The 26990-nt window shown below is 52.0% G+C and overlaps 1 protein-coding gene across 12 annotated transcripts in view; it reads left to right on the forward strand.

Moving 5' to 3' along the window:
- The window catches only part of MYO9B (myosin IXB), a 99178-nt gene that overhangs the window by 7088 nt on the left and 65100 nt on the right, over positions 1-26990 (forward strand). For all 12 annotated transcript variants that reach the window (XM_045552761.1, XM_045552770.1, XM_045552751.1 and 9 more), the window contains exon 2: positions 12770-13664. In XM_045552761.1, coding sequence (XP_045408717.1) covers positions 12828-13664 — 837 coding nt within the window. In that variant the 5' untranslated portion in view covers positions 12770-12827. The remainder of the gene's footprint in view (positions 1-12769; positions 13665-26990) is intronic.

The raw sequence follows: 26990 nt of genomic DNA on the forward strand, positions 1-26990 counted from the left end.
CAGCAGCCGTTACCAAAGGTGCTGACAGGAGCAAATCCTGGGACCATTGCTCCCCTCACCAACCGAGTTCAGGTTCAGGTGATCAGAAGGTGGAACGAGGTCCCCACGGCCTTTCATAGAAATGAGGCAGAGGGTGGGCTTCGTGGCCAGGAGGAGAAGGAGCCCTCGTCCAGTTGAAGCCCACAAGGGCCAGGGTCACAGATGGATGGCATGGGGTGATTCTGGCAGGCAGAGAGCACCCCACATGGAATCTGGAAGTGTTGGGCAGATGGGGTGCCAGGTAGTGACCTAGGCAGGCCAGCAGGCGTGGCAAATGGGAGTGATATGAACTCAGGGGTCATCTTGGGGGATCAGTGGCAGTGGGTGACAACTTTAGGGTACAGGGTTTATTTTTGAGGTGATAACAATGTTCTAAAATTTTGATGGTTGCACATATCCATGAATATATTAAAAGCCACTGCCTGGCAGGCTTTAAACGGGCATGTTGTATGGGATGTGAATTATATCTCAGCAGAGATGTGTGACATGAAAAAGTGAATCTTGTTGATATCACATCAATGCTGTTTCAAAGGTAAAACCAGCAGACCTGTGGGCCACCTGAAGAGGTTTATGAATCAAAGGGGATGTGATTGAAGAAACCAGAAGAGGGGCTCTGGGTGGGAGGCAGCAAGTGGATTTTGAGGTAATATACAGTTCTTAGCAGAGGAGGATAATAGCACACATTTGCTGATAGCTCAGAAAAGGCTAGTGTTTATTGAGCAACTGCTTTGTTTTCAGCTTGAGGCTCAAGTAAGGTGTCTTGGGGGCCTGTGACAGAGAAGATTCCACAGAGCAACTGTCCATCCCCTATCCCCTGTGACCAGGCTGGCACAGAAGCCCCTCAGAACCTGGTCCAATGTCCGTGATGATCTGACCAGCCCCGGGTTCACTGATGATGCTAAACACAAAGTGTCACTGTTCTGAGGCAGCATTTCCTACACATCCTTATGGAATCTTCCTTCCCTCTTATCAGCAGTCACTCAAAGTGCCCTTAAAAGTAGAGTAGGAGCTGGGCGTGGTGGCACACGCCTATAATCCTGGCACTCTGGGAGTCCGGGACGGGAGGATTGCTTGAGCTCAGGAGTTCGAGACCAGCCTGAGCAAGAGCGAGACCCCGTCTTTACAAACAATGGAAAAGTTAGCCAGATATCCTGCAGTGCGCCTGTAGTCCCAGCTACTTGGGAGGCAGAGGCAGGAGGATCAGTTGAGCCCAGGAGTTTGAGGTTGCAGTGAGCTGTGATGCCACTACACTCTAGCCGGGGCAACAGAATGAGACTCTGTCTCCAAGAAAAAAAAAAAACAGAGTGGGACTCAAATGCTGCTTCCCTTGTTCCCCTGGGGACTGCTTGGCTGTAACAGGACTCACCTGTCTGTGCCACCAACATTCGGTTTCAAGCAGAGCTTTTGTGCACTGTCACTGTTGTCACTCCCAAGGTGGCTTTCCACCTGGGCATGATGACGGGTGGGCTGTGTGATTTGGAGAGGGGGTCGCAAAGAGTTTTCCTCTGCTTGTCCAGACCTGTTTCCCCAGCAGCCTTCCACAGCTTCATTTACAAGCCTATAGGTCACCTGGAAAAGGCCAGGAGCGGGGTTCTGCAGGTGTGCCTTCCACCTGTGACCAGAACCCGCCTGCTTCTCATGGGCCTGACCCAACCTGCCATCAGCTACCCCCAGACACCTGCGGGAGCCTTGCTGCATGGTACCTGCTTCCACCCAGACCCTGTGTAATCCATGTGCCACACAGTCTGGTGACATCTTCCTAATGTCACTCTGGTTCTGGTGCCGCTGCCTCAAACCACCCAGGGCTCCCCGTGGGATTTGCGTGAAAAATCTAACCGCATTTGCATGGCCCAGTGGGATCTGACCTCCCTCCCCACTCCCTGAGCCTCAGCCCTGCCAGCCACACTGGGTTCCTTGTTCCCACACCAGCCCTGACTGCCGCTGCCCTCTCACTTCCCTTGCCTGGCCAGGCTCTGTCAGCCACCTCCCTCCCTCCTGCGCCCAGGACTGGCCTGGCATTGCAAGAAGACAGCCTCATTGGGCATGTAAGCACAGACCCCCCGGGAAGGGGATTGGCTGTGAGGGGTGGGCATATATATGGCAGGGGTAGAGAGTGCTTTGTGCTGGGAGGCAGGTGACTAGAACATGCTGGAAGAGCACACACCTAGAAAGGGACTATCTCCAGGGCTTCAGGCTCAGACCAGTTAAGACCTGAGATCAGACAGGCCAAGTGGAAGGTGGGGGTGGGGAGGGGAACTGCTTAGGGGAAGAAAGGGACGTTCTGAACACGTTGAATTCCCTGTGGGTGCAGAACTGGCAACAGTAAGGAGAGGGTGTTTGGGATGGACTTCTCAGGGACATCTGCAGTTAAGGCAGAAGAAAGGCTGCAGCAACCCAAAGGCTTCCCCAGCACCTGTCTGTAAATGGCCTCAAGTGGAACATCCAGTACTTTCTGTGCTGAGCACCTGGATTCGTGTCCTGGCCACGGCAAAGTACCAATACTGGGTGGCTAAAAAAACGAGTTTATTCGCTCTCAGCTGTGGAGGACAAAAGTCTGAGATCTGGGTTTCAGCAGGGGTGCACTCCCTGCAGGGGTTCCAGGGGAGGTCCTCCTCTGCCTTTGCCAGTGTCTGGTGGCTCCAGGTGTTCCTTGGCCTGTGGCTGCATCTCCATCTCCCCAATCTCTGCCTCCATCTTGAGGTGCCACGTTCCCTCTGTGCATGTATGTGTCTCTTCTTGTGTGAGGACACCAGTCATTGGACGTGGGCACACCCTGATCCAGTGCAAGCTTGTCTTAACTAACCGCATCTGCAAGCACCCTGTTTCCAAACAAGGTCACATTCTGAGGTTCTGAGTGGGCATGAATTTTGGGGAGATGCTAACCAACCCATGACAGCGCTTTGTTTATTGTACCCCTTGGAGGCTGTTTTCTGACGTTCCCAGATCACCGGGCTGCTCCTACTAGGAGTCCCTGCTCCATTCCTCCATCCCACCGCTGGGCCTTGGCCCTTCAGCAGGGTCCATGCCACCACTTCCACCTACCAATCCTTCCCTTGATGTCCTATACTGGACCTTGGCATGAGTCTGTTCTCCGCTGCGGTGGATCCACAGGGCCATTCCCACTTTTTGACATGCCCCAGAAGAGCTCAGCTGCCCGCTCCTATCACCTGCACTGGGCCATTTCTCAAAGAATCATGGGAGTTTCTTCCCCCAAGTGTCTCCTTCCTCCTGACTCACCCACAAGCAAGTTGCCATCTTCCGGTTAGGTTGCACGTGGAGGAAAATGGGAGAAAGAAAGACTCTTAAGCTGTCCTCAAGCTCTGAGCTGCTGAGACTGACAGACAGGCAGATTTTGTAGTCATTTGTCAGTGTATACGTCTGCTTTTCCCATAACTTCATGTGCTTGTTTCTTCTAAAAAAAATTCTCAGTGGGCTCGGGGAAAAGTGGAAACGGGCTTAATCTCACATAGCACTTCCTAAACTGTTCTGCTATAATGTTAGCCTTCTCCTCAGCTTGGGAATGATTTCATCTGATAACCATGTGGCTTCAAATTATGGCCTTATATAAACGAAACGGCTGCACTACACTTTCTAGAGGCCCCGTCCGGAGGCCCTGTACTCCAGGACATTCCAAATCCTCCGCCAGACTGGGAGGCAAGACCCCCCTGCTTTTCGTTGCCCAGGCCTTGGCCAGGCCTTGAGAGTGGTTAATTCACGTGTTTCCACTTACCCCCACTGTCCTTGTGCCTCCTTTCTGTAAGAATAGGAGAAAAAGGCCCCGAATTGAGATCTGTGTCTTCTCAGATTACAGAAAGTATACCAGTCTGCCTTTTGCAAAGCCTTTTCGTTTTTTACAGCTCGGTTTTTTTTAAGAGGTGTGTTCAATTTTTATTGTGGTGAAATGCACATATAACATAACATTTACCATTAGTAACATTCAGTGTATTCACAATGATGTGCAACAACTAGCACTGATTCTAGAACATTCCATCACCCCAAAAGGAAACTCCCTCCCCGTTAGCAGTCACTCCCTGTTACCCTTCTCCCAGCCCCTGGTAACTACTAGTTTGCTTCCTGTCTCTATGGATCTGCGTGTTCTGGACATTTCACATCAGTGGCGTCACATACTGTGTGTGGCTTTTGTGTCTGGCTTCTCTCACTCAGCACCATGTTTCCAAGGTTCACCCATGTGGTAGCAGGTGTCAGAGCTTCATTCCTTTTTATGGCTGAGTAATACATCCCATTGCATGGATGGGCCACGTTCTGTTTATCCATTCATCCACTGACAGGCATTTTGTTTCCACCTTTTGGCTGTTTGAGCAAGGATTTTTATAGTCTGCCAACTTGCTTTCCATGCAGGGGTGGGGAACCTGCGGCCTTCTGACTTCAAGATTGGTCTTTTTTAATCACTAAAGGAGACAGGAAAAGCTTCATCTTTCTCTGCTGCACCCCTTTTAATAAAAGGATTTGTTCTGTAAAATTTGGAGTCAGTCAAAAGGCTGCACTCAAGGATCCAGAAAGCCACATGAGGCCCCAAGGCCGCAAGTTCCACACCCTTATTGGGACCATGTGTTTTGCTTCCTGTTCACACTGCATGAAATAAGTGTTCAAACAGGCATGTTGACCTTATGGTGTTTGGTGAGACGATCCGGATTAAGGAAAGAAACAGGTTTTCAGAATCTGCAGCCCCCAACACATGGCCACGCCCCGAGATTGCCACTTGGCCTGAGCTGTCCCCCACAGGGGACCCTGGGCCCCTGGTTCCTCAGTCCCAGAGCTGCTTCCTCTCATTCCAGCCCTAGCCAAGGGATTCTCCAGGTACAGGTTTCACATCCACTTGTGACAAAGATATTAAGCCACAGCGTGACTAACTTCCGAGTCCCAGGCTCCATTAAGACTTACTGAGGAACATGTCCTAGGAAGCCACAAAAAAACATCAAGCTCTTCTGAGGAAAATACTGTTGTTTGAGAACATTCTCTGAAGCTATGATAGTTAAAACAGAATGGCACCTGGGAAGCCTCAGCAGCCCAGAGGCAGACCACATGTATATGAAATAACTCAACGTTATTAGGTCATTAAATAGGAAATGCCTGATTTCAAATCAGAAGTATAGTTTATTATGTCTCAGACAAGAAGCAGTACAATTAACCAAAGTATGCGCCTGAATTATCGACACAGTGTTGCCATCTTAACGGTAGCTTGCTTATGCCAGCAGCAAAGCCTGGAGAGCAAGTGGCGACAAAAATCGCAAAAGGCATTTCCCACAGCTTGTTGAGAATTGAGTATTTTTCCTTCCGAGAAGTGGTCCAAAGCCTGGAAGACGTGGTAGTCAGTTGGTGCAAGGTCTGGTGAATATAGTGGATGACAGAGAGTTTCCAAGTCCAACGTATATAGTTTGAGCAGCATCGTTTGTGCATCACGTGGTCGAGCATGTCTTGCAAGAGGATTGGCCTGTCTCTGTTGACCAATCTCGGCTCCTTAATCGCAAGCATCCTCATCATTTCATCCAACTGGTTGCAGTAGACATCCGCTGTCTAGGTTTCATGACCAGATTTCATGAACTTGTAGTGGATAATACCAGCACTGGACCACCAAACAGACACCATTAGCATTTTTTTGATGAATATTCTGTTTTGGGCTGTGTTTCGGCACTTCATCTTTATCCAGCCGTTGTGCTGAACACTTGCAGTTGTCAAAAAGAATCTATTTTTCATCACATGTAACAATATGGTGTAAAAATGGTTTGCCTTTATGTTGTGACAGCAAAGAAAGGGAAACTTTAAAACAATTTCTCTTCTGACGCTCACTTAATTCATGCAGTACCCATCTATCCGGCTTCTTTACCTCGCCCATTTGTTTCAAATGGTGCGATATTGTAGGAATAGAAATGTCAAACCTTGATGCTAATTCACGCAGAGGTTGAGATGGATTCACTTCCACTACAGCTTTCAGCTCATCATTATCCACGTTGGTCTCAGGTTGCTCATGTGGCTCATTTTCAAGAATCGACATACCATGTGTTCATTAGCCACATCCTTCCCAAACACTTCCTTGATATTTTGAGCTATCTTTACCACATTGGTTCCATGATGGAATTCATATTCAAAAGTAACACAAATTTTTTACTTATCCATGGTTTCACAAAATTTGCTCTAAAAAAAATTTGAAAGATTATCACAAGCCAAACCATGCATTTGAAAGACTGAGGATGTACTTTCACAATAAAAATAAAAGAAGTGTCAAAGTGAAATGTCAGATTTCAACTGTCAAACCTAATACTTAATGAAATCAGACATTTCATACTTAATAACCTAATACTAACAGAAGAGGACACAGGTGAGGGCCACATGTTGATGGAGGCAGAGGCTGGGGTGATGTGCCTGCAAGCCAAGGAATGCCAAATATTGCCAGCAGCCACCAGAAGCCAGGAGAGAGGCCTGGGACAGATTCTGCCCAGAGGCTCCAGGAGGAAACAACCCCACTGACACCTTCATTTCAGACTCTGGCTTCTAGGACTGTGAGAGATCAGTTTCTGTTGTTTGAAGCCACCCTCTTTATAGTACTTCATTATAGCAGCTGTAGGGAATTAATATACACACTAACATAATTCCCACATGGACTAAGGCTTAAATATAAAGAAAAAATCCAGAATGGAGGGGAGTGCATACCAACAGTGTGGTTCAGTGTTTATCAGACCTGGGGTAAGAGTGGCAGCAGATGCCATAAAAGAAATGGCCTACAGATCTGCCTGCCTAAAAATGTACTGTTTGTATCAAAAAATACCGTTAGCAGAAGTTTTAATGGGTATGAACTGGCTTTGTCACGTATGACAAAGCATTAATACCATTTCTATAGGAAGAGCTCTTCCACAACAAGAAGGTGAATAGTCATGGCTCAATAGAAAAAACAGTACAATGGACATGAGCAGTTTATGAAAATAGAAAAATAGTTGCTCAGTGCACACAATTTAAAAAAAAAAAAAAACAAGCCGGGCACGGTGGCTGACACCTGTAATCCTAGCACTCTGGGAGGCTGAGGCGGGAGGGTCACTTGAGGCCAGGAGTTCCAGACCTGCCTGAGCAAGAGCAAGACCCTGTCTCTACAAAAAAATAGAAAAATTAGCCGGGTGTTGTGGTGTGTGCCTGTAGTCCCAGCTACTCAGGAGGCTGGGGCAGGAGGATCCCTTGAACCCAGGAGTTCAAGTCTGCGGTGAGCTATGATAATGCCACTGAACTCTTTCCTGAGTGACAGAGTAAGACTCTGTCTCAAAAAAAATTAAAAAACCACCCAGTCTGATAATTGAAGGAACATAAGTGATAAGATTCTTTTTTGTGTGCCCACTGGTGGCTGTGGATTGAGAAAAATATTAACACCTGGTGCTGGTGAGGATGCTGTGAGACAGGTACTCTCACGTGCTGCTCCAGGGGTACCTGTCACATGGATGAGTCTGTCCAGAGGTCAGTTTTATAGAATGGATCAGGGATGTTCGCGATGAGGATGAGTCTTGGCCCAGGCAAAGGGCATCAGCCCAGCGTTGTAGGTAAAAGGACACACCTATAGGCCGGTGCCACCTGTGAGGTAGGGGAACACTGGGTCTGCTCCTCCGATGTCAGGGAGACAGTGCACCTTGAGATTCTGTGTTGGGGGCAGAACTGGCCACTGAGTGACTGAGAACCTAAAGCTATGTTCTCACCCGAGGAGACAAGATGGCACCAGGAGCTGGGACTACAGGGGTGTGCCACCACACCTGGCTAATTTTTCTGTTTTTTGTAGAGATGGGGTGTCACTTTTGCAGTGGGGTAGGCACAGGCCCCGTGGTCTCAGGGGAAGTCAGGGTGCCTGGGGCAGGTAGCAGGTGGTGGACTGCTCTGCCATACCTTGATGTTTGGGGGCAGTGCCAGGCCCAGGGGACTTATGTGCCCTGCTATGCATTGAGGGGAAGTGAGGAGGCATCAGGAGTGTACCCTGGGCTGGCTGCAGGGGAGAGAGGACTTCTCGGTGTCTCTGTTTTTAAGGCAGTGGCACATGAACTGTTTCCAGGACAGTCCTGCCCCTCCCAACCCCCCAGGAACTAAGAATGGGAGACACTTAGGAAGCCCCTGGAGACCTCCTTCCCTGGAGTCCAGGAGGGAAATGCAGGCTTCCCCAGGGAGAAAGGCCAGGTGAGGCCAGTGGCGAGGGCCCCACAGCACGTCCAGGTGGAGAAATTGTCCCAGCTGCAGACCAGCAGACGTGGTGGGGCTGCTGCAGCAGGAGCAGTATGCGTCAGGTGAGCCCCTGTGGGGAGGGATTTCTGCAAGTGGCCCCAGCTGGTTTCTGCCCCTGCCCTCCCGCCTCCCCGAAGCCCTGGCCGGTCAGTAGCTGCCTTAAGCAAGCCTTATCCACTTCCTCCTGAGGCCTGGGGGTGGGGAAGGCATTGCTGGGTCCTGTGACTGTCCCTCACGGCCTCCAGTCTCTGAGAGTGGAGTTTCCTGAGCATTTGTCCTTCTGCTGTCCTCACCCACCAAGCGGCCCAGAGCTGCAGACGCCCCCCCACGGGCCTCTGTTCCTGAAGATGTTCTGGCCCTGAGCCCAAGTGCAGCTGGCCACAGGGCCCTCAGCCCGTGTGGCCCAATGATTGAGCATCAGCCCTCAGGGCAGGTGGCTGAGGCCACAGGGAGCAGGAGAAAGTTCCGTTGGGCTTTCCTGGATTCTACTGGCTTCTCGCTCAGAGTTGGTCTCTGCTGCGAAGGAAGAAGTAGGCACAACAGTGTGACCTCCCCACTGCCTGCGTCCAGGCAGCTTGGCCATAAGACAGTGCAAAGCCTGCTGGCTGGGAGCTGGACTGAGCCCCTGTCACAAAAGTACTAGTCACAGGAGGGACCAACTCTGCCTGAACCCAGTTCTGTGAATGTGTGTGAGCGTGTGTGTGTGTGTGTGTGTGTGCGCGCGCACACACGTACACCCATGTGGGTGTGTGCATGCAAATGTGTTTGTATACAAGCATTTGTGGGGTTATGCATGCAGGTGTCTATTTTTCTGCGTATGTTGCACATGAGCGTGTGTCCATTCATGCCTGTGGCCTTGTGTATGTCTGTGCACACAAGCATATGGGGGGTGTACAACCATGTATGTGACCATGCATGTGTGTGTTGTGTGTATATGTGCATGAACATGGGTGTGTTCCTGTGAGTAGTGTCCACATTTGTGCGCGTGAGCATGTGTATTCATGTGTGCGTGTGAGCAGGCGTAAGCACACGTGCCTGTGCACACACCTATGCCTTTGTGCAGCTGCCGTCATGGCACATACCTCTGATTTCTCACCTGTCTGGGAAGCATGTAAACCTCTGTCCACCTTCTGTGGCCCTATGACACTGCCCAGGAACATTCAGTGACTAACTCTGATCATGTCCTGGGCCGGCCAGGTGAGCAGCACCAAGTAGCACCTTTGAACCCCTGAGGCACTTGGTGATTCCCAGGTATTCCCTTGCTGTGCTGTCCTAGGAACTCAGTGCCTGGCTCAAGGGGTGAACATTTTGAAAATAGAGCAAGTTTTAGAAAGATAAGCTCCCAGGAAAGTGGGTTCTTTCATAATTGTCATAATTTTTAAGCATTTTTATCGAGGTGTAATTGTTGCATAATAAACCGTGCTTACCAGAAGTGTGCAGTTTGCTGAGTTGTGGCTGTGCAAACAGTGTAAGCCCACCACCAAGACCAAGGTGGTGAACATGTGCATCCCCCAGAAAGTGTCCCCAGACCCCTTGTCATCCCTCCACACCTCCTACCCCCAGGCAGACACCGATCAGCTTTTTGCCTCTATAGGTTAGTTTGCATTTTCCAGAATTTTATATATATGGAATCATACAGTATGGACCTTTTTATTAATAAAATTTTCTTGAGGGGAAGTCACATAACATAAAATTCACCCTTTAAAGTATACAATTAAAGCATACAGTTCAGTAGCATTTAGTATATTCATAATGTTGTGCAACCACCAGCTCTGATTTCAGAGCATTTTCATCACCCAGTAGGAAATATGGTCCCGGCTAGCAGTCATGCCCTATCCCCCTGCCCCCGCCCCCGGTGACCACTAATCGACTTTCTGTCTCTATGGATTTGCCTGTTCTGAACATTTCATGGAAATCAAATGATGCGCTATGTGGGCTTTTGTGTCCAGCTTCTTCCACTCAGCATAATCTTTTTGAGGTTTATTCACATTATAGCAGAGATCAGTGCCTGATTCCTTTTTATTGCTGCATAATATTCCATCCTGGACGGACCCCATTTTGTTTACCCATTCATCTGCTGGTGGCCATTGGGTTGTTTCCACGTTTTGGTAGTTGGGAATAGTCCTGCTGTGAACATCGGTGTACAAGAATTTGAGTCCCTGTTTTCAGTTCTTTTGGGTCCATGCCTAGGAGCGGAATTGCTGGGTCTGTTCTCTTTTTTGTCAGGCTCCTTCCACTCAGCACAGTGATTCTGAGTTCGTTGCATATTGTTGGCGAGTGTCAGAGGTCGGTTCCTTCTCATTGCTGAGTTGTCATGTTTCCTCGTGTGATCAGTTTGTTCATCTGTTCACGGTTTGGTGGACATTCAGGTTGTTTCCAGTTTGGGGTTTGTAGAAATACTTCTGCCATGAATGTCCCAGTTTCTGTACAGGCATGTGCATCATTTCTCTCAAGTATCTCCTGAGAGTGGAATTGCCTGGCCACATGCTAGGTACATATTGAACGTTTAAAGAAACTGCCATAGTATTTTCCAAAGGATCAGCTGCCTCCTTTCATGGAGCTTTTATGAAAAGAGATGTGACTCTTTGAATCAAGTGACTTAGCAATGTTTGTATCCATTTATCTAATTCCGCGTGAAAGAGTCAATCCCAAGGAAATGCTCAGAGATGCACGGGAAGACGTGTGATTCGGGACAATCACTGAATGGTAACGAGAAGTTGGAAACCAAGTGCCCAGTAGTAGCAGGGCGATCACATGCCTTGTGATTCCTCTGTGTACAGTTGAGTCCTGAGAGGCTGTTAAAAAGCCACTCTGTGAAAGCTTCTCTCAGGACTCAGAAAACATTCACCCATACTAACATATAAAGAGTTAGCATTTACAACTAAATGTATGATAGAATCCAAACTTTATTAGACTGTATATACCATGTATCTATTCAATTGGAAAAAAATATACTGCAGTTACTTACTAATTTGGGGGGAAAGTGGTGGGGTTTTTTGTTATTGATTTGGAGGGGGAGGTTCTTCAGTTTTTATAGAGAAGGGGTCTCACTCTGTCGCCCAGGCTGGAGTGCAGTGGCACGATCACAGCTCACTGCAGCCTTGAACTCTTGGACTCAAGAGATCCTCCTGCCTCAGCCTTCCAAGTTGCTGGGATTACAGGTGGGCGCCACCACGCCTGGCTTAGGGAAAAGTTTTAGAGATTAAATATTTCATCTCCCCCAACCTTCTTTTCTGTTGCCACTGCCCTCCCGCCTTGTGCACCACTGCAGCAGTCTCATAAGTCACAGTTTTCCTTTAGCCTCCCCCTTCCTCCACCTTCCTTCCTAACACTGCTGCAGGACTCTCCTCCCAGAACCTGGGTCGTCTCAGCTTCTCGTGGCCCTGCCCTCTGTCTTTCACAGTGCCAAGTCATGCTTCGGTTTAGGGCAAAGGTCATCAAATGTACATTAGGCTTTCCGAGGTGTCATATTATATTCTCTGACATGACTTTTCCACTCTGCTGTTGTAGGGAAAACAGCCACAGACAGATGTAAATGAATAGGTAAGACTACCTTCCAACGGAACTTTATTTATAAAGACAGGCCATGGGCCTATCACACCTCCTCCGTCCTTTTGTGTGCCTGATGAACAAACTCCTCTTCATCCCTCAGAACCCCTCTTAGTTGTTGCTGCCAGTGTCCTGGCCCTCAAGGATAATGCCTCCTGGTGTGTGCCATTTAACTGTCACACTTGACAGCTCTCAGGTTTCTTTGCACACCAGCCTCTCCTGCTGGGCTTTGAGCCAGGGTCTTGCTCACCTTCGTACGCTCCGCCATCCTTGGTTGTCCCCCGCGCTGCATTTATGTCTCTTGCTCCAAGACCCCAGACAGGCTGTCACCAGCTTCAGGTGCGTTTTCTTTTTCCTGCAACCTTCAGAAGCAAATGCATTTTTTAAAAAATAAACCTCTTCTGTTGGAATAACTGGAGATTTACAATGATACTACAGAGGGCCCCCCATACCCCGCACTCAGCTTCCCGGAATATGAACAGCTTACATCATCAGGGCACATTAGTCACAACAAATAAGTTGACATTAGCTTCAGCCAGGTGTGGTGGCTCATGCCTGTAATGCCAGCACTTTGGGAGGCCAAGGCAGGAGGATCACTTGAGGCCAGGAGTTACAGACCAGCCTGGGCAGCTTAGCAAGACCCTGTCTCTACAAAAAGTAAAAAAAAAATTAGCCAGGGATGGTGGCACATGCCTGTAGTCCCAGCTACTCAGGAGGCTGAGGCAGGAGGATCACTTGAGCCCAGGAGTTAGAGGCTGCAGTGAACTACGGTCGTGCCACTGAACTCCAGCCTGAGTGACAGAGTAAGACCCTGCCTCTTAAAAAATATATAAAAACCAATATGACAGAGGCACCTTGGCTGGTCGCTTCTGGCTTTGTGGGAGAGCCCAGTCAGGGGTAGGGGACTGTGGCCTCACCCAGCACCCTTCCTCCCTGTCACTCTGACCTTGCTTGATTCTGACCTCCCTTCCAGCTCCAGGACTCACGCGCCCTAAGCCTGGGAGGCATGCTGAAGCCAGGCTGCCGGCAGGATGAGTGTGAAAGAGGCGGGCAGCTCCGGCCGCCGGGAGCAGGCGGCCTACCACCTGCACATCTACCCACAGCTGTCCACCGAGAGCCAGGCCTCGTGCTGCGTGACTGCCACCAAGGACAGCACCACGTCAGATGTCATCAAGGATGCCATTGCCATCCTGCGCCTGGATGGCACCAAGTGCTACGTGCTGGTGGAGGTCAAAGAGTCGGGCGGCGAGGAGTGGGTCCTGGATGCCAACGACTCGCCAGTGCACCGCGTGCTGCTGTGGCCCCGACGGGCGCAGGGTGAGCACCCACAGGAGGACGGCTACTACTTCCTGCTGCAGGAGCGCAATGCAGACGGCACCATCAAGTATGTGCACATGCAGCTGGTGGCCCAGGCCACGGCCACCCGACGCCTGGTGGAGCGCGGCCTCCTGCCACGGCAGCAGACGGACTTTGACGACCTGTGCAACCTCCCCAAGCTGACCGAGGACAACCTCCTGAAGAACCTGAAGCACCGCTTCCTGCAACAGAAGATCTACACGTATGCGGGAAGCATCCTGGTGGCCATCAACCCCTTCAAGTTCCTCCCCATTTACAATCCCAAGTACGTGAAAATGTACGAGAACCAGCAGCTGGGCAAGCTGGAGCCGCACGTCTTTGCACTGGCCGATGTCGCCTACTATGCCATGCTCCGGAAGCAGGTGAACCAGTGCATCGTGATCTCAGGCGAGAGCGGCTCCGGCAAGACGCAGAGCACCAACTTCCTCATTCACTGTCTCACTGCCCTTAGCCAGAAGGGCTATGCCAGCGGCGTGGAGAGGACCATCTTGGGCGCTGGCCCCGTGCTGGAGGTGAGTGGCGGAAGCCGGTCATTTGCTGGGAGGGGGCGGGCCTTTGTTTTTAAAATATAGGTTTTGTGATTGTTGTCATTCGAGTAGGGCAAGGGCAACAACAGGTCAGGAGAGGACTGCCCTTGGAAAGAGAGTTTGTTACTCACAGTTCTGCTGAGGGTGGGGTGTAATACCGCGCGTGGCCACGGGGGGAAGCACTGACGTCCGGAGGCACTGGGGGCCGTGGGCAAGGAGACTTTATTGTAGTTTCCATGCAAAGGAGCAGGCAGGGCAGGGTAAGCAGGCTTGGCTGAAACATTTCAGTGGCCTCTGGTGCACAGGGGCTACCCCTAGTTGTCAGGCCTCTGGGCCTGCAGTGACGAGGGCAGAGGGATAGTGGCCTGCAGTGTGAGAGCCCAGTCAAGGAGGTGGCCGGGGTGTGGGCTCTGAATCAGTCGGTTTGCATATGGAAGGCGAGTCCTGGACTGTCTCTGGGAATTGGCTAACATTTGGAGGGGGCCAGCCAGGCCGCAGACGTCAGAGTATCAAGAATACAGAAAATAAAAACGTGTGATTAATACACCTTCAGCCACTGAAGAGTCCTGGAAAGAAAGCGCTGGCATCCTAAAACTGCATGGTTCAAGGAATGCTTCATAGCAAGGCATTTCTAGGGGGCCAGCAGACTGGAAGGAAGTCCGCAAGGCATATGGCAGGCCCAGGGGGTTGGGGGGACGGCGAGGTGTGGCTACAGCAGGGTTGTTGCCTGGTAGCGCCATAGAGGCAGCACAGGAGGGGCCACCCAGCCTCCCACACCCTCTGCCCACTCTCCAGCACCCCTGTGGATGAGCCTTTGGCTGCAGGGTGGTGGAAATGACCACATAGCATCCCTCCTCACCCCGGGGTTTTTTGGGCAAGATGCCTCCCTGTGTCTCAAAACATAGCACAGCCATCATCACCTGGTCAGGACTGGGCACCTTGTGGTCTCAGAGGTCTGCATTTCTGGGTTTGGGGTCCGGTCCATGGGTTTTTAAAGTCCTGAGTTTACATTAGGTTTCGCTCTTGGTGTTGTACATTTTGTGGGTTTGGACAGATATATATAATGACTTGTTTCCCCCACTATAGCATCACACAGGGCAATGTCACTGCCCTAACAATCCCTGCGTTCCACCCATTCATCTCCCTCCCCACTAACCTTTCGCAATCACTGATCTTTTCACTGTCTCCATAGTTTTGCCTTTTTCAGAATGTCCTTTAATTGGAATCATACAGTATGTAGCCCTTTTTCTTTCTTTTTTTTTAAGAGACAGTGTTGTTCTGTCACCCAAGCTGGAGTGCAGTGGTTTGATCATAGCTCACTGCAGCCTCTAACTCCTAGACTCAAGCAATCCTCCTGCTTCAGCCTCCTTAGTTGCTGGGAATACAGGCGTGCACCACCAGGCCTGGCTAATTTTTTCATTTTTTGTAGACACTGGGTCTCGCTGTGTTGCACAGGCTGATCTTGAACTCCTGGCCTCAAGCAATCCTCCCGCCTTGGCCTCCCAAAGCACTGGGATTACAGGCGTGAGCCACTGCACCCAGCCAGTACGGAGGCTTTTCAGATTGGCTTCTTTCACTTAGCAATGTCCATTTAAGATTCTTTTGTGTCTGTTCGTGACTTGAGAGCTCATTTCTCATTGCTGAATAACAGCCCATTATATGGATAGATCACAATTTCACCATCCTGAGACACCCCCTCAGTGGTGGGAGGAGGTTGGGTATGGGGAGACCTCACCTTCCCTGAAGTGCTGACCTCTGGCCTCTTGCCCATGCCCACAAGCTGAGGGCTGCCCTGCAGCTTGTCTGAAATCACATCTAGGCAGGCCTGGGGACCACATTTCGGTTCCTCTTCTCTGAGACCATCAGCAAGATGATGGTTGGGGTCATAAGATCTAGCTTTGGGCCTCCATGTGTCGCCTATTTCTGTTTTCTCCCAGATAAGTAATATAAAGATTCATTGTCATTTTTTAATAGAATTTTTAGAAACTACTGAGCAGTTTGGCCACAGAATATATGTTTTCCATTTTTAGGTGGTTCACCGCCCCCCCCGCCGTGTGTGGTTACCTGACCTAGTCAGATGATCCATTCATTCCACAAACACTGTGCGCACATTTGCCCTGTGCCAGGTGCTGACATAGGTACCAGGCTCTGCGGTGGCCACACAGAGGTCTTCCCAGGTGGAGCTCGGGGAGGACTCTGAGTGAGGTAGGAGCTGTGGAGGTTCTGAGGAGAGGTGGGACATGACCCAGCTCACGGGGTCACATGGCCACTCCAGCTTCGTTCCAGCTCCAGAACTCAGCCCCAGTGAAGCCACCAATGGCACCATTGTCTTCCCAAAAGATGGACAGGGATCACGACAGAGCTGTAGGCCAAAGCATCCGCATCTATGCCTGACATTCCCATCCAGGGTAAAGCAGTGACATTAGAAATTCAGTATAGAAACGAGAGGACGGACCCCACATTTACCAAGTCAAGCGTTTTGCCAAATGGGTCGTCATGGAAGCACACAGGTGGGTGAAAGCCTCGAGCCCTGAAGAGGTGACACACCTAACCCTGAGGTCTCAACTCGACATGGCCAGAAGGCAGGATTGCCACTTGGGTCTCAGTTCAGGCTCCACAGTCTCCCCAGCACCCTGCCTCCTCCATGGCGCCATCCCCCTTGCACTGTCCTGTGGCTGCTGTAACAAAGTACCACAGGCTCAAGGGCCTCACACAACGGGAACTGATTCTCTCACAGTTCTGGAGGCCAGAGTTCAAAATCAAGGTGTCTGCAGAGCCATGCTCCATCCTAAGGCTCCAGGAGAGGATCCTTTTTGGCCTTCTCCAGCTTCTCAGGTGGCTCCAGGCATCCCTTGGCTTGTGGGCACATCACTCCAGTCTCTGTTGTCAGGTTGTTTTCCCATGTGTTTGTGCCTTCACCTGGCTTTCTTGTAATGAGGGTACTGCTCATTGGGTATAGGGCCCGTGCTACTATAGCATGAGTTGATCCTAATTACACCTGCAAAGACCCTATTTCCAAATAAGGTCACATTCTCAGGTTCCGGGGGTGAGGATGTGGACATAGCGTTTTGGTGGGGGGTAAGACACAAGTCAGTCCACAGCAGCCCCCATAGAGTACCAGTTGGTGGCATTTGGTTCTGGGGTCACAGAGGGCCACCCCAGCTCAGCAGATATTCCTGGGGACCTGTCATTTCTTCCCTGGTGGCCAGCAAAGCTCGGTCCAGCCTCCACGTCTTCACACTCTCCTGGATGTCATCAGCGGTGGTTAGTCACCCTCCGTGAGTCAGATGCCTGATCTCACCGGCTGCCTCCCTTGGGCCTTGGAAGCAGGAGGCAGCGAGTTCGCCTTTCTCTGGCGGTTCCAAGCTGCTCAAGGGAGGGTGGTGCCCAGATTGGGTTCCAAACCGGGCTTGAGCCAAATCCACGTCATGGCAATAAACATGCTTCCTGGGGCGACTGTTTGCAAAGGGATAAGGTTGTCGTAGCTGAGAGCTGGGTTTCTCAGCCTCAGCACTGCTGACCTTTTCGGCCACACTGTTCTCTAGGGTGGGGGTGGCCTGTGTATCAGAGGGTGTTGAGCAGTATCGCTGGCCTCCACCTACCAAATGCCAGTAGCACCCCATACATGCGCGCACACACACACACACACACACAGGTGTGACAACCAAAAATGTCCCCAGGCATTACCAGTGTCCCCTGGGGACAGAATCACCAGTGGGTGAGAACCGCTGCCTTTGAGTCCTCCCACAGGACACAGTCACTGTTCATTTCAAGCACTGAGCATTTAGAAATTGTTAAGTTGCAGGCATTCTGCACCAAGCCAAGGTCATTTTCTCATAACAAAAATAATGGGTTGTCTTCCCTTCAGGCCCACTGGGTGATGGGCTTTGGGCTTCACGGCTTTCGTCCATCCTTTCTCTGAGTCCTCACAGCAAATCTGGGCACTTTAAAGATGAGAAAACTGAGCCCCAAAGAGACATGGATGTGTGAGTTTCCTAAGGTGGCTGTAACAAAGTGCCATGAACTAGTGGCTTAAAACAAACGGGAATTTATTCCCTCGCAGTTCTGGGAGCTGGAAGTCTGAAATTCAAGTGTTGTCCGGGCTGGTTCTTTCTGGAGGCTCTAGGGGAGAATCCATCCCAGGCCTCTCTTGGCTTCTGTTGGCTTCAGTGGTCCTTGGTGTTCCTAGGCTTGTGGCCACATCAGTCCAGTCCTTGCCTCCATCTTCGTCTGCGCACCGCTACTGTGTGTGTCTCTAATCTCTCTCTCCTTCTCTGATGAGGACACTTGTCATTGGACTTGGATTTTACCTTAAATCCAGGATGACCTCACCTTGAGATTCTTACCTTAATTACATCTGCAAAGATCCTGTTTGCAAAGCTCACATTCACAGCTTCCAGGGGTTGGGACTTTGACATATCTCTTGGGGGGCTCAACAGGTGAACCTACTACAAGTGGATTCCCCAGGCCACACCGCAGGTAGCCACAGCCAGATTGGGCTTTGAACGTGGCCTAAGCCCAGTCTCCCTGCGTTCTGGTGAAAGATCCCGGGCCCCCCCCCCCCCCCCGCGCCCCGGCCAGGCAGAGGAAGACCCAAATCGGCACAACTTGCTATGTCGATTGGGGCTTTTCTCAGCTCCCCGAAAGGAGAAGTGGAGTTGTTCTGAGGTTTGGGTGTTGCCGGGCACCCCCACCCCAGGCGCGGGTTGCAGGCTTGCTGTGCAATGCTGACCAGAAAACAGGAAGGGAGCTTTGGAAAGCAGGTTCCAATCAGCTGATTTGCCCACCCACTGCAGTTAACTGTTGCTGTCACCTCCCAAGCCTGGAGGCAGTGCGCCCTGGACAGTGGGCCCCGCCTCTGGGAACACCATCTTTGTGCAGAGGTGTTTGTAGTCACAGATCAGAACCACCAGAAGGGACAGCAAGCAGGCTTCCCAGGGTGGGTGGTGGCCTGGAGTCCACTACCCGTCATAGGCACTCCTCAACAGCTGGGGGCTCTCGATGGAGCAAGGCAGGGCAGGCCACGGGGCTCGCCACAAAGCACACCCCAAACACGGTCCTCTCCCTTCACCCACAGCCTCGAAGTCTGCCAGGGACTCATGACATTGCCATCCTAAGAGTGAGTTGAGACTGGGGGCTGAAGGCTAGGCTTCTCTTTGTCTCAGTGCTGCCAGCATCTGTCAGCACGCGTGGGGTTTTAGTTCTCAAAGCAGAAATGAGGCCAGGCGCGGTGGCTCACGCCTGTAATCCTAGCACTCTGGGAGGCCAAGACCGGCGGATTGTTTGAGCTCAGGAGTTCGAGACCAGCCTGAGCAAGAGCGAGACCCACGTCTCTACTAAAAATAGAAAGAAATTATATGGACAGCCAAAAATATATATAGAAAAATTAGCCGGGCATGGTGGCGCATGCGTGTAGTCCCAGCTACTCGGGAGGCTGAGGCAGGAGGTTGCTGTGAGCTAGGCTGACGTCATGGCACTCTAGCCCAGGCAACGGAGTGAGATTCTGTCTCAAAAAGAAAAAAAAAAGCAGAAATGAAATAAGGGTACTTACTCTGGCTTTTTTCCCACAGGGCCCGGGACTCTCTTGAGTCCCAGTGGCCTGGCCCATACATGCCAGGATACAGTGACAAGCCACTAGGCGCATAAAGACACCCCCGGAGGGGAGCCAGGCCCACCTGAAGTAGCGCCAGCGGCTGGGACAGTTCAGCGGGGGACAAGGAAGGGTCCTGGAGTTCGCCACTGCCCCAGACCCACCTCTGGGGGCTCCAGATGAACCTAGGATTTGTGCTTGGTCCTGAACCCCTTCATAGGGGCCCCACAAACCCAGTCTCATGTGACCCCGGGCAGCCCCTGCCCCACCAGCCAGGCCACAGGCTCTGTTCCCACCACCCACAGTCAGCACCAGGCCAGGCCCAGCTGGGCAGGTCACCCAGACCACGGTGCATTATCCACCTTGATCTCTGGCCTAGGGGACATGTGCCCAGGCCACACCTCTGCCCCAGCGCAAGTCTGTCCGACAAGGCATGGATGAGCCAGCCTGCGCCAGGCATCAGCGACGTCATCTCATGTGTTCTCATAACATCCCGACTTGGGCAGACTGACCACCCGCACCTGACATGCAAGGAAACTGAGGCACATGGGCAAAGCCATTCAGCCAGGTTGGCAGAGATAGAAGGTTCTGGAACCAAGGGTATGCTGACTCCCATGTCTCAGCCTCTGCGGGTGGGGTTTCCATTTGAGAGTTTTATTAAGATATAATTTACCTATTTAAAGGGCACAATTAGGTGACATTTAACACACTCACAGTGTTGTACAACCATCACCTCTGTCTAATTCCAGAATGTTTCATCTCCCCCAAAGGAGACCCCGTCCCCATCCGCAGTCACTCCCCACCCTGCCTCCCCCAGCCCCTGGCAATCACCAATCTGCTTCCTGTCTCTGTGGATTGGCCTGTTCTGGACATTTCATATCAGTGGAGTCATACACTGTGTGGCCTTTTTGTGTGGCTTCTCTCGCTCAGCACTATGTTTTCAAGGCTCATCCACGTGGTAGCACGTGTCAGAGCCTCAAGCCTTTCTGTGGCTGAGTGATGTCCCGTTGCATGGATGCCCCACGTTTTGCTTCTCCACTCACCACTCGTATTAGCATTTCATGCATTTGCATGGCTGAGTATCCAGTTGGGTTTTCCTGGGCACTGACCCCGCCCTGCCTGGGCCAGGCCAGTATCTCCCCATCAGTGACAATGCTGTGGGGAAGGGGTTGACACATGTAGAGATGAGTCCCCCTGGAGAGTGTCCCGGAGTTGACAGCCGAGCCCCAGGAAGGAAATGAGCAGAGTCCCTCTCCAGCAGCCTGCTTGGGGCGTGCTGACGTCCGGAGCCACATTGCGCATGGACACACACTGGTACATCTATGACACCCACCTGCATGTCATACAGAGAAGCCAGTGGCCAGAGGGAGGCCAGCCTCAGGGAGCCGTGGGTTCAGGCAGGCTGGCGGGGGCCCCGGAAAGCAGACAGGAGTATTTGCAGGTGGGTCAGAGAGGGAATCCTGAGAGTAGCCCACCCTCGGGGCTGTGCCGGATCTGAGGCTGGTGTCCAAGGAAGGGCAGGTCCCAGGGGAGGAGGAGGAGGAGGAGGAGAAGGGGCCAGCGGTGGCTGCAGGGGTGCATCCTAGCGGCCAGTCGTAGGGTGCTGGTGAAGATTTCAGTTTTGGTTTGGGGTGCTTCATCTGAGCAGCTGAGGGGGTGTACAAGGGAGAACTGAGCGCCAGCCTCACAAAGACCCCCACACCCCCAGCACTCATTGGGTTTCAGAGGTTGTCCGGTCACAGGACCCAGCTAGAGAGGGTTAGGGGGTGGGTGGCGAGCTGAGACGCCTTCTGGCCAGCCCTCACCCAGTCCCTTGCCTGTTAGTCATGGGAGGAGGCGACTTTGCCAGGAGAAGTGGGTGTTAAGAGAGGAACACAGATGGTAGGAGGCTTAAGATCTGGACATGGCCAGAGCCTCTGGGGGCAGAGGTCACCTGTGCCAGGGCCAGGGCCTGGGCCACTAGGGGCAGAGGTCACCCATGCCACAAGCCAGCAGAGAGAAGTCAGCGTTCATAGCAACAGGAGCACCTGCAGTCTGCCTAAGGGCCCAAGAGCCCCCAAAGGTCCGGGTTGTGTCTGCTCTATGTGAGTGCAGAGGTGTTTAGGAGTGAGGGTCCCTGAGGCCACTTGCCAGTTTGGTCCTCTGAGAGGAAGGCAGATCCGGGTGTTGGCAGGCAGCTGCGTGGGGCCCAGAGGCAGGTTTGAGGTCCACAGTGTCTGAGGCTAGGTCCCTGGACACCCAGCTGGGACAGAGCTCCCCCTGCCTCCTGCCTTGGGGTGAGCTGTGGCAGGCGTACCCAGGACCACCTTTCCTACCCCCACCCCGCCAGTGGTCACAGCTCAGGCTGGGCCAGGGCCATCGGAGAGGCTGGGCAGCCTGATGGTCATCAGTGTAACCATCGGGGTGCCCAGTCCTCATCCAGGGGGAAGCATGGGTACAAGAAGGGGTGGCACTAGGACAGAAGGGGAAGGTACAAGTGACCTGGACCCTGAGCTACTGAGAGCCCCTGGTGGAGGCAGGTTGGGCCCCACCCCAGGTAGCCTGAGGGGAGTGAGAAATTGAATTGCTGGCTGCTTCCTTTCCCATTTGGCCTCCCTGAGATGGTTGCATGAATGTGGGGGAAGAAGTTTGGGGGGCCCTGGATTGGCAGAGTAGCCCAAAGGACGGGGGTAGGTGCTAGGGCTTGAACCCAGGGCAGGAGTAGGATGGGGCAGGGAAGTCCCACAGGGGACACGAAAGCGGAATACACTGACAAGTGGGGTCGACTTCAGACCCTTGGGGACAACACCTGGCTTCCTAGTCTGTCCCAAACACAGTGCTGTTGACATTTGGGGCCAGATCTTTGTCTGTTCTGGGGGGCTGTCCTGTGCACTGCAGGGGCCGAGAAGCACCCCAGTCCCTGCCCATGAGATGCCAGTGGCATCCCCTAATGTTGACAGCAAGTGTCCTCTGAGAAACAGAACAGCCCCAGTTGAATCTGTTATTTTGGGCCAACTACATGCAAAGAACGAATTCAGTATGTTCTCTGCCTAAATATTTTCAGCCTTTTTTTTTTTTTTTTTTTGGTAACATCATGCCATTGAAGTTACAACAACCTAACCATATTCAGCACCATCCCAGGGTGCTATGGGGTTGGGTGGAGCTTTCAGGCCAGCGTTCTCCCTCTTCTCCCAGGAGGAGGTAGCTGGTGCAACTTTTTGCACCTCGCCCAGCCAGAGCCCAACGAATAGTCACAGCCCAACAAATAGTCACTGCCCACTCACGGCCAGACATGTCCTCCTGTCGCCAAGAGCAGTGCACACCAGGGTGCCACAATTGGGTTTTCCACACACGAGTCTGCTCTTCCAGGTGGACTTTGAGCAATGTCTTGGAACTAGTTGTGCAACGTTGCCAAAACCTGCAGTCCGCAAATTTAGAACCACCAGAGCTGAGAAGTGACACTTCCCTTGGGTTTTCTTGCAAAGGAATGTAAACAAAAAGCTTGGTAGGGGCTGGGCGCGGTGGCGCAGGCCTATAATCCCAGCACTGTGGGAGGCTGAGGCAGGAGGATCGCTTGAGGCCAGGAGTTTGAGGCTGCAGTGAGCTATGATCATGTCACTGCATGCCAGCCTAGGAGACAGAACGAGACCCTGTCTCTTAAAAAAAAAAAAGAAAAGAAAAGAAAGAAAGAACTTCAGTGGTTTTCTGATACAGTAAATACTGTTTCATGTGCACTGGACTTTGTCATCGATCCCATTTCTGACTTCCTTGGGGTGACTTTTTTTTTGTAGAGACAGGGTCTCACTGTGTCGTCCAAACTGAAGTGTAGTGGTGCAACCCTGCAGCCTCCAACTCCTGAGCTCAAGTGATCCGCCCTCCTCAACCTCCCAAGTAGCTGGGACTACGGGCATGTGCCCCCACACTTGGCTGATTTTTTCCTATTTTTTGTAGAGATGGGATCTGGCAATGTTGCCCCAGCTGGTCTTGAACTCCTGGCCTCAAGCGATCCTCCTGCCTCACTCTGCCCCACAGGCAGCTAGGAGTGGTTTTACAGCTGGTGCATTTGGGCTGTGGTTCAGGGTGATTGGGGGCTACATGGGGTCCCCACCCTGTCGTGCACCCTCATGGGGCTAAATGTCAACCGGCTCCAGCCCTCAAAGAGTTTCCAGCTGCATCCTGAGGTCGCCTGCGTCCTGCCTACTGGGCATATGATCTGTCGAGTACCCAATGGGAAGAGGATGATGGAACAGGTGGGCCCAGGAGACCCCTTTGTCTTCCTGGAGCCTCCCACCAGCCCCTTCCTGGGTGCTCGGTGCTGGGCATCCTCCCTGAACTGCGTCCACATGAAGGCACTGAAACTGACGGGGCCAGGGCGGAAGTGCGTGCCGTGCACCTCGAAGCCCCCGGGAGGAAGCTGGCGTCTGGGTGTCAGGTGTGTGACCAGGAGCTCAGAGGATGCGCTGAAGCTCACAGCTCCAGGAGGATAATTAAACCAGAGAGATAAGTATTAGGACAAGCTTCCCAGGGTTGGGGGTGGCAGCCAGGGACAAGGCAGTGGTCAGCGTAAACAGGCAGCATTCCCAGCCCCAGTGCCTTCTCCTCGGCTCCTGGGACAAACCAGCAAGCCTGGGTGTGCCCAGCCCGCCACAGGGACATCGCAAGCCACAGGAGCAGTTATGAGGGGCAACCTGGATGGGAAGGAGGGAACAGAGAGGGTTGGCAGGCAACAGGGAGACCCCGGAAAGCTGAAAAGCCAGGGCCACAGCAGAGTGGAAAGGTGTCCTTGGCGGGTACGCAGAGAATGAGGATGCCTGATAGCTGCAAGCACCCTTTAATCCAGAGACCCCGAGGCACCAGGGAGCATCAGAGGCAGTGATGACCCGCCAGGCCGGAGGGGCACCCCCCGCCCTCCACCACTGCCCAGGTATCCTCAGGCCCTCCTGTACCCTGCACACCTCCGAAGCTGCCTTTCCGGCCTGCTGTGTAAGAGGACAGAGCCCTGATGCTTTGGGATGATCTGAGGCTATTTTATACAAAAGGGAAAGTTATATTTCTGGGAACGCTGCATCTAAGAGAAGAGTGAAATTATGGGGTATATTTTAAGCACCAAAAAGAGTTGATTAAAAGCCAAAGCACAGGTCTGGGACATCTCTGTCATGGCCACCACCCTTGCCCAATGTTCTAGGAGTTTTGCCGCACCAGGGTTGTGGTGACAGGGAGGACCCATCCGTCTGTCCGAGACATCTGCCTCGCTATTTGCTGGGGCAGGGGCATAGGTAGGCATCAGTCAACCACAGAGCCGGCCACCAGCCGGTTTGTTGCCTAGTGATTATCCAGGACAAGCGGATTCCAGCAGGCCACACCCTGTGCAAATGTGACATGCGGGATTTGGGTTAGCTGATTTGTGAACTGAGTCTAAGGCTGTGGTTCTAACCTGGGGCTGGTTCTACCACCAGGGAATGTTTGGCAATTTCTGGAGACACTTTTGGTCGTCATAGCCAGGGAGGGAAGGATGCTATTGGCATCTGGTGGGTGGAGACCAAGATGCTGCTAACTGCCCACAGTGCGCCAGATGGCCCCCTCTGCAAAGAATGACCTGCCCCAGGTGGCAGTAGTGCAGAGGCTGAGAAACCTGCTCTACTGTAGGGACCAAATCTGGTCTGGGCACGTGGACAGAGTTTGCAGGGAGCCACAGCCTGCCTGGAGGGAGCTGTTGGTGGAAAGTATGAATGTTGATGAGGTCGTCTTTGTACTCGCACAGCCCCTGAGGAGTCCCTAGTTCTGCCAAAGTGCCTAGATCTGTTCTTACCCCCACCGCCACCAGAATTTACCACCTCCAGGAGTTCAGGGCAATGGCCAGGAAGCCAGATGTGGAGCCAGGCAGCCTGGGGGTTTGAGTGCAGGTTCAGCCACCCACTTGCTGTGTGACCTGCAGCAAGTCACTCAACCTCTTGGTTCTGCCTCATCTCTCCCACCCTGGGGCCTTTGCACGAGCTCTACCCTCAGTCTGGAGTATTGTTGCTGCTATCATCTAGCTAAATCCCACCCTCAAGGCCTCCTTGTCCTTTCAGTACCAGCTCACAGCACTGCTGGGAGATCTGGAGGACAGATCCAGAATGTTGGGGTTGCAGGGTGAGCACGTGGCATGACTCCCAGCACCCCACACCCTGAGGCTGTGAGCAGGCATTTGGCATTCAGGGACCAGGTGTTTCCTACAGCAGCTAGTCTCAGCAGCCCCAGGGCTGTGGAAGAGCCAGGGGTAAGCAAACACTGAGGTGGCATCACCGGATGCCGAGGTAGCAGGGGCAGGGTGGGCTGCAGGAGCCCTACTGGCCTGCCTATGCCTGTGGGCTTCCAGCCCCATTCCAGACCTGTCACATAAGACCAGAGTCACCAAGGAGGGGCCAAAATGACAGCCCCTGAGAGAAGCAAAAGCGAGAAACAAGCCTATGACGGAAAGTTAGAGGGAGGATCCATTCACCCCAGAAGGAGGTGGATGGGGACAGCTTACCCCCAACCATCAGGGACATCGAAGGGCCTTTGTATGAAGTAACCTTCCTGGGCTTAGAGCAGCAGTCCCCAACCTTTTTGACACCAGGGACTGGTATCATGGCAGACAATTTTTCCATGGATCAAGGGGGAGGCAGAGCTCAGGCGGTGATGCGAGTGGTGGGGAGCGGCTGTAAACATTGATGAAGCTTCGCTCACCCGCCGCCGCCCAGTTCCTAGCAGGCCATAGGCTTAGAACAGTGCCGTCCATGGCTTTCCCGGACCCAAGGGGGACACCGCACGCTGTGTTGTTCAGTGTCAGAGCAACGCCCCCAAGGCAGGCTGAGCAGTCACTGCTGCCCCTTAGCAGAATGGAATGGATTCAACAAAGATTATCCAGCCATAAAAAGGCATGAAGCACTAACACCTGCTACAACGTGGATCACCCTCAAAAACATGATGCCAAAGAAGCCAGACACAAAAGGCCATGTAGCATGTGACTCCACTGATACAAAATGTCTAGAACAGGCAAATCCAGAGAGATAGGAAATAGATTGGTGGCTGCCAGGGGCTGGGGGGAGGAGGATGGGGAGTGACTGCTGATGGGGACAGGTTTTCCTTTTGGGGGGTTGGAAATGTTCTGGAATTAGATAGAGGTGGTGGTTGCACAACATAGAATACTAAGTGCTGTTGAATTGTACATTCAAATGGTTAAAGTGGTGCATTTTATGTGAAGCGAATTCCATCACCATTAAAATGAATGCAGAGTAGGCTCTAGGTCTGCAAACTGTTCCTGTAAAGGACCAGCTATTTTTGGCTTTACGAGCCACAGCAGCCTCTGTTGCACCTACTCAGTTTACTGTTGTAGAGCTGACAGCCAGAGCCACAGACAGCACTTACATGAATGCCTGTGGCTATGTGCCAATAAAATTTTGTTTATAAAAAACAGACAGTGGCAGGGAAATATCAGATAAACCCAGACTAAAGGATATTCTGCAAAATACCCAACCAGTCCTTCTCAAAACAGTCAAGGTCTCCAGAGGAATAGGTACAGCAAGCATGATGTAGAGATAGATGTCAACAGATCGATAGCTATAAAGATATACAACAGAATATTATTCTGCCTTGAAAAAGGAGATCCTACCATAGGCAACAGCTTGGATGAACCTGGAGGACATTATGCTCAGTGAATTAACCAGGCACATAATTACTGCATTATCTCCCTTATACATGAAATCTAAAAACATTGAGTC

This window comes from Lemur catta, chromosome 1 (assembly GCF_020740605.2).
Source record: "Lemur catta isolate mLemCat1 chromosome 1, mLemCat1.pri, whole genome shotgun sequence".
Lineage (NCBI taxonomy): Eukaryota > Metazoa > Chordata > Mammalia > Primates > Lemuridae > Lemur > Lemur catta.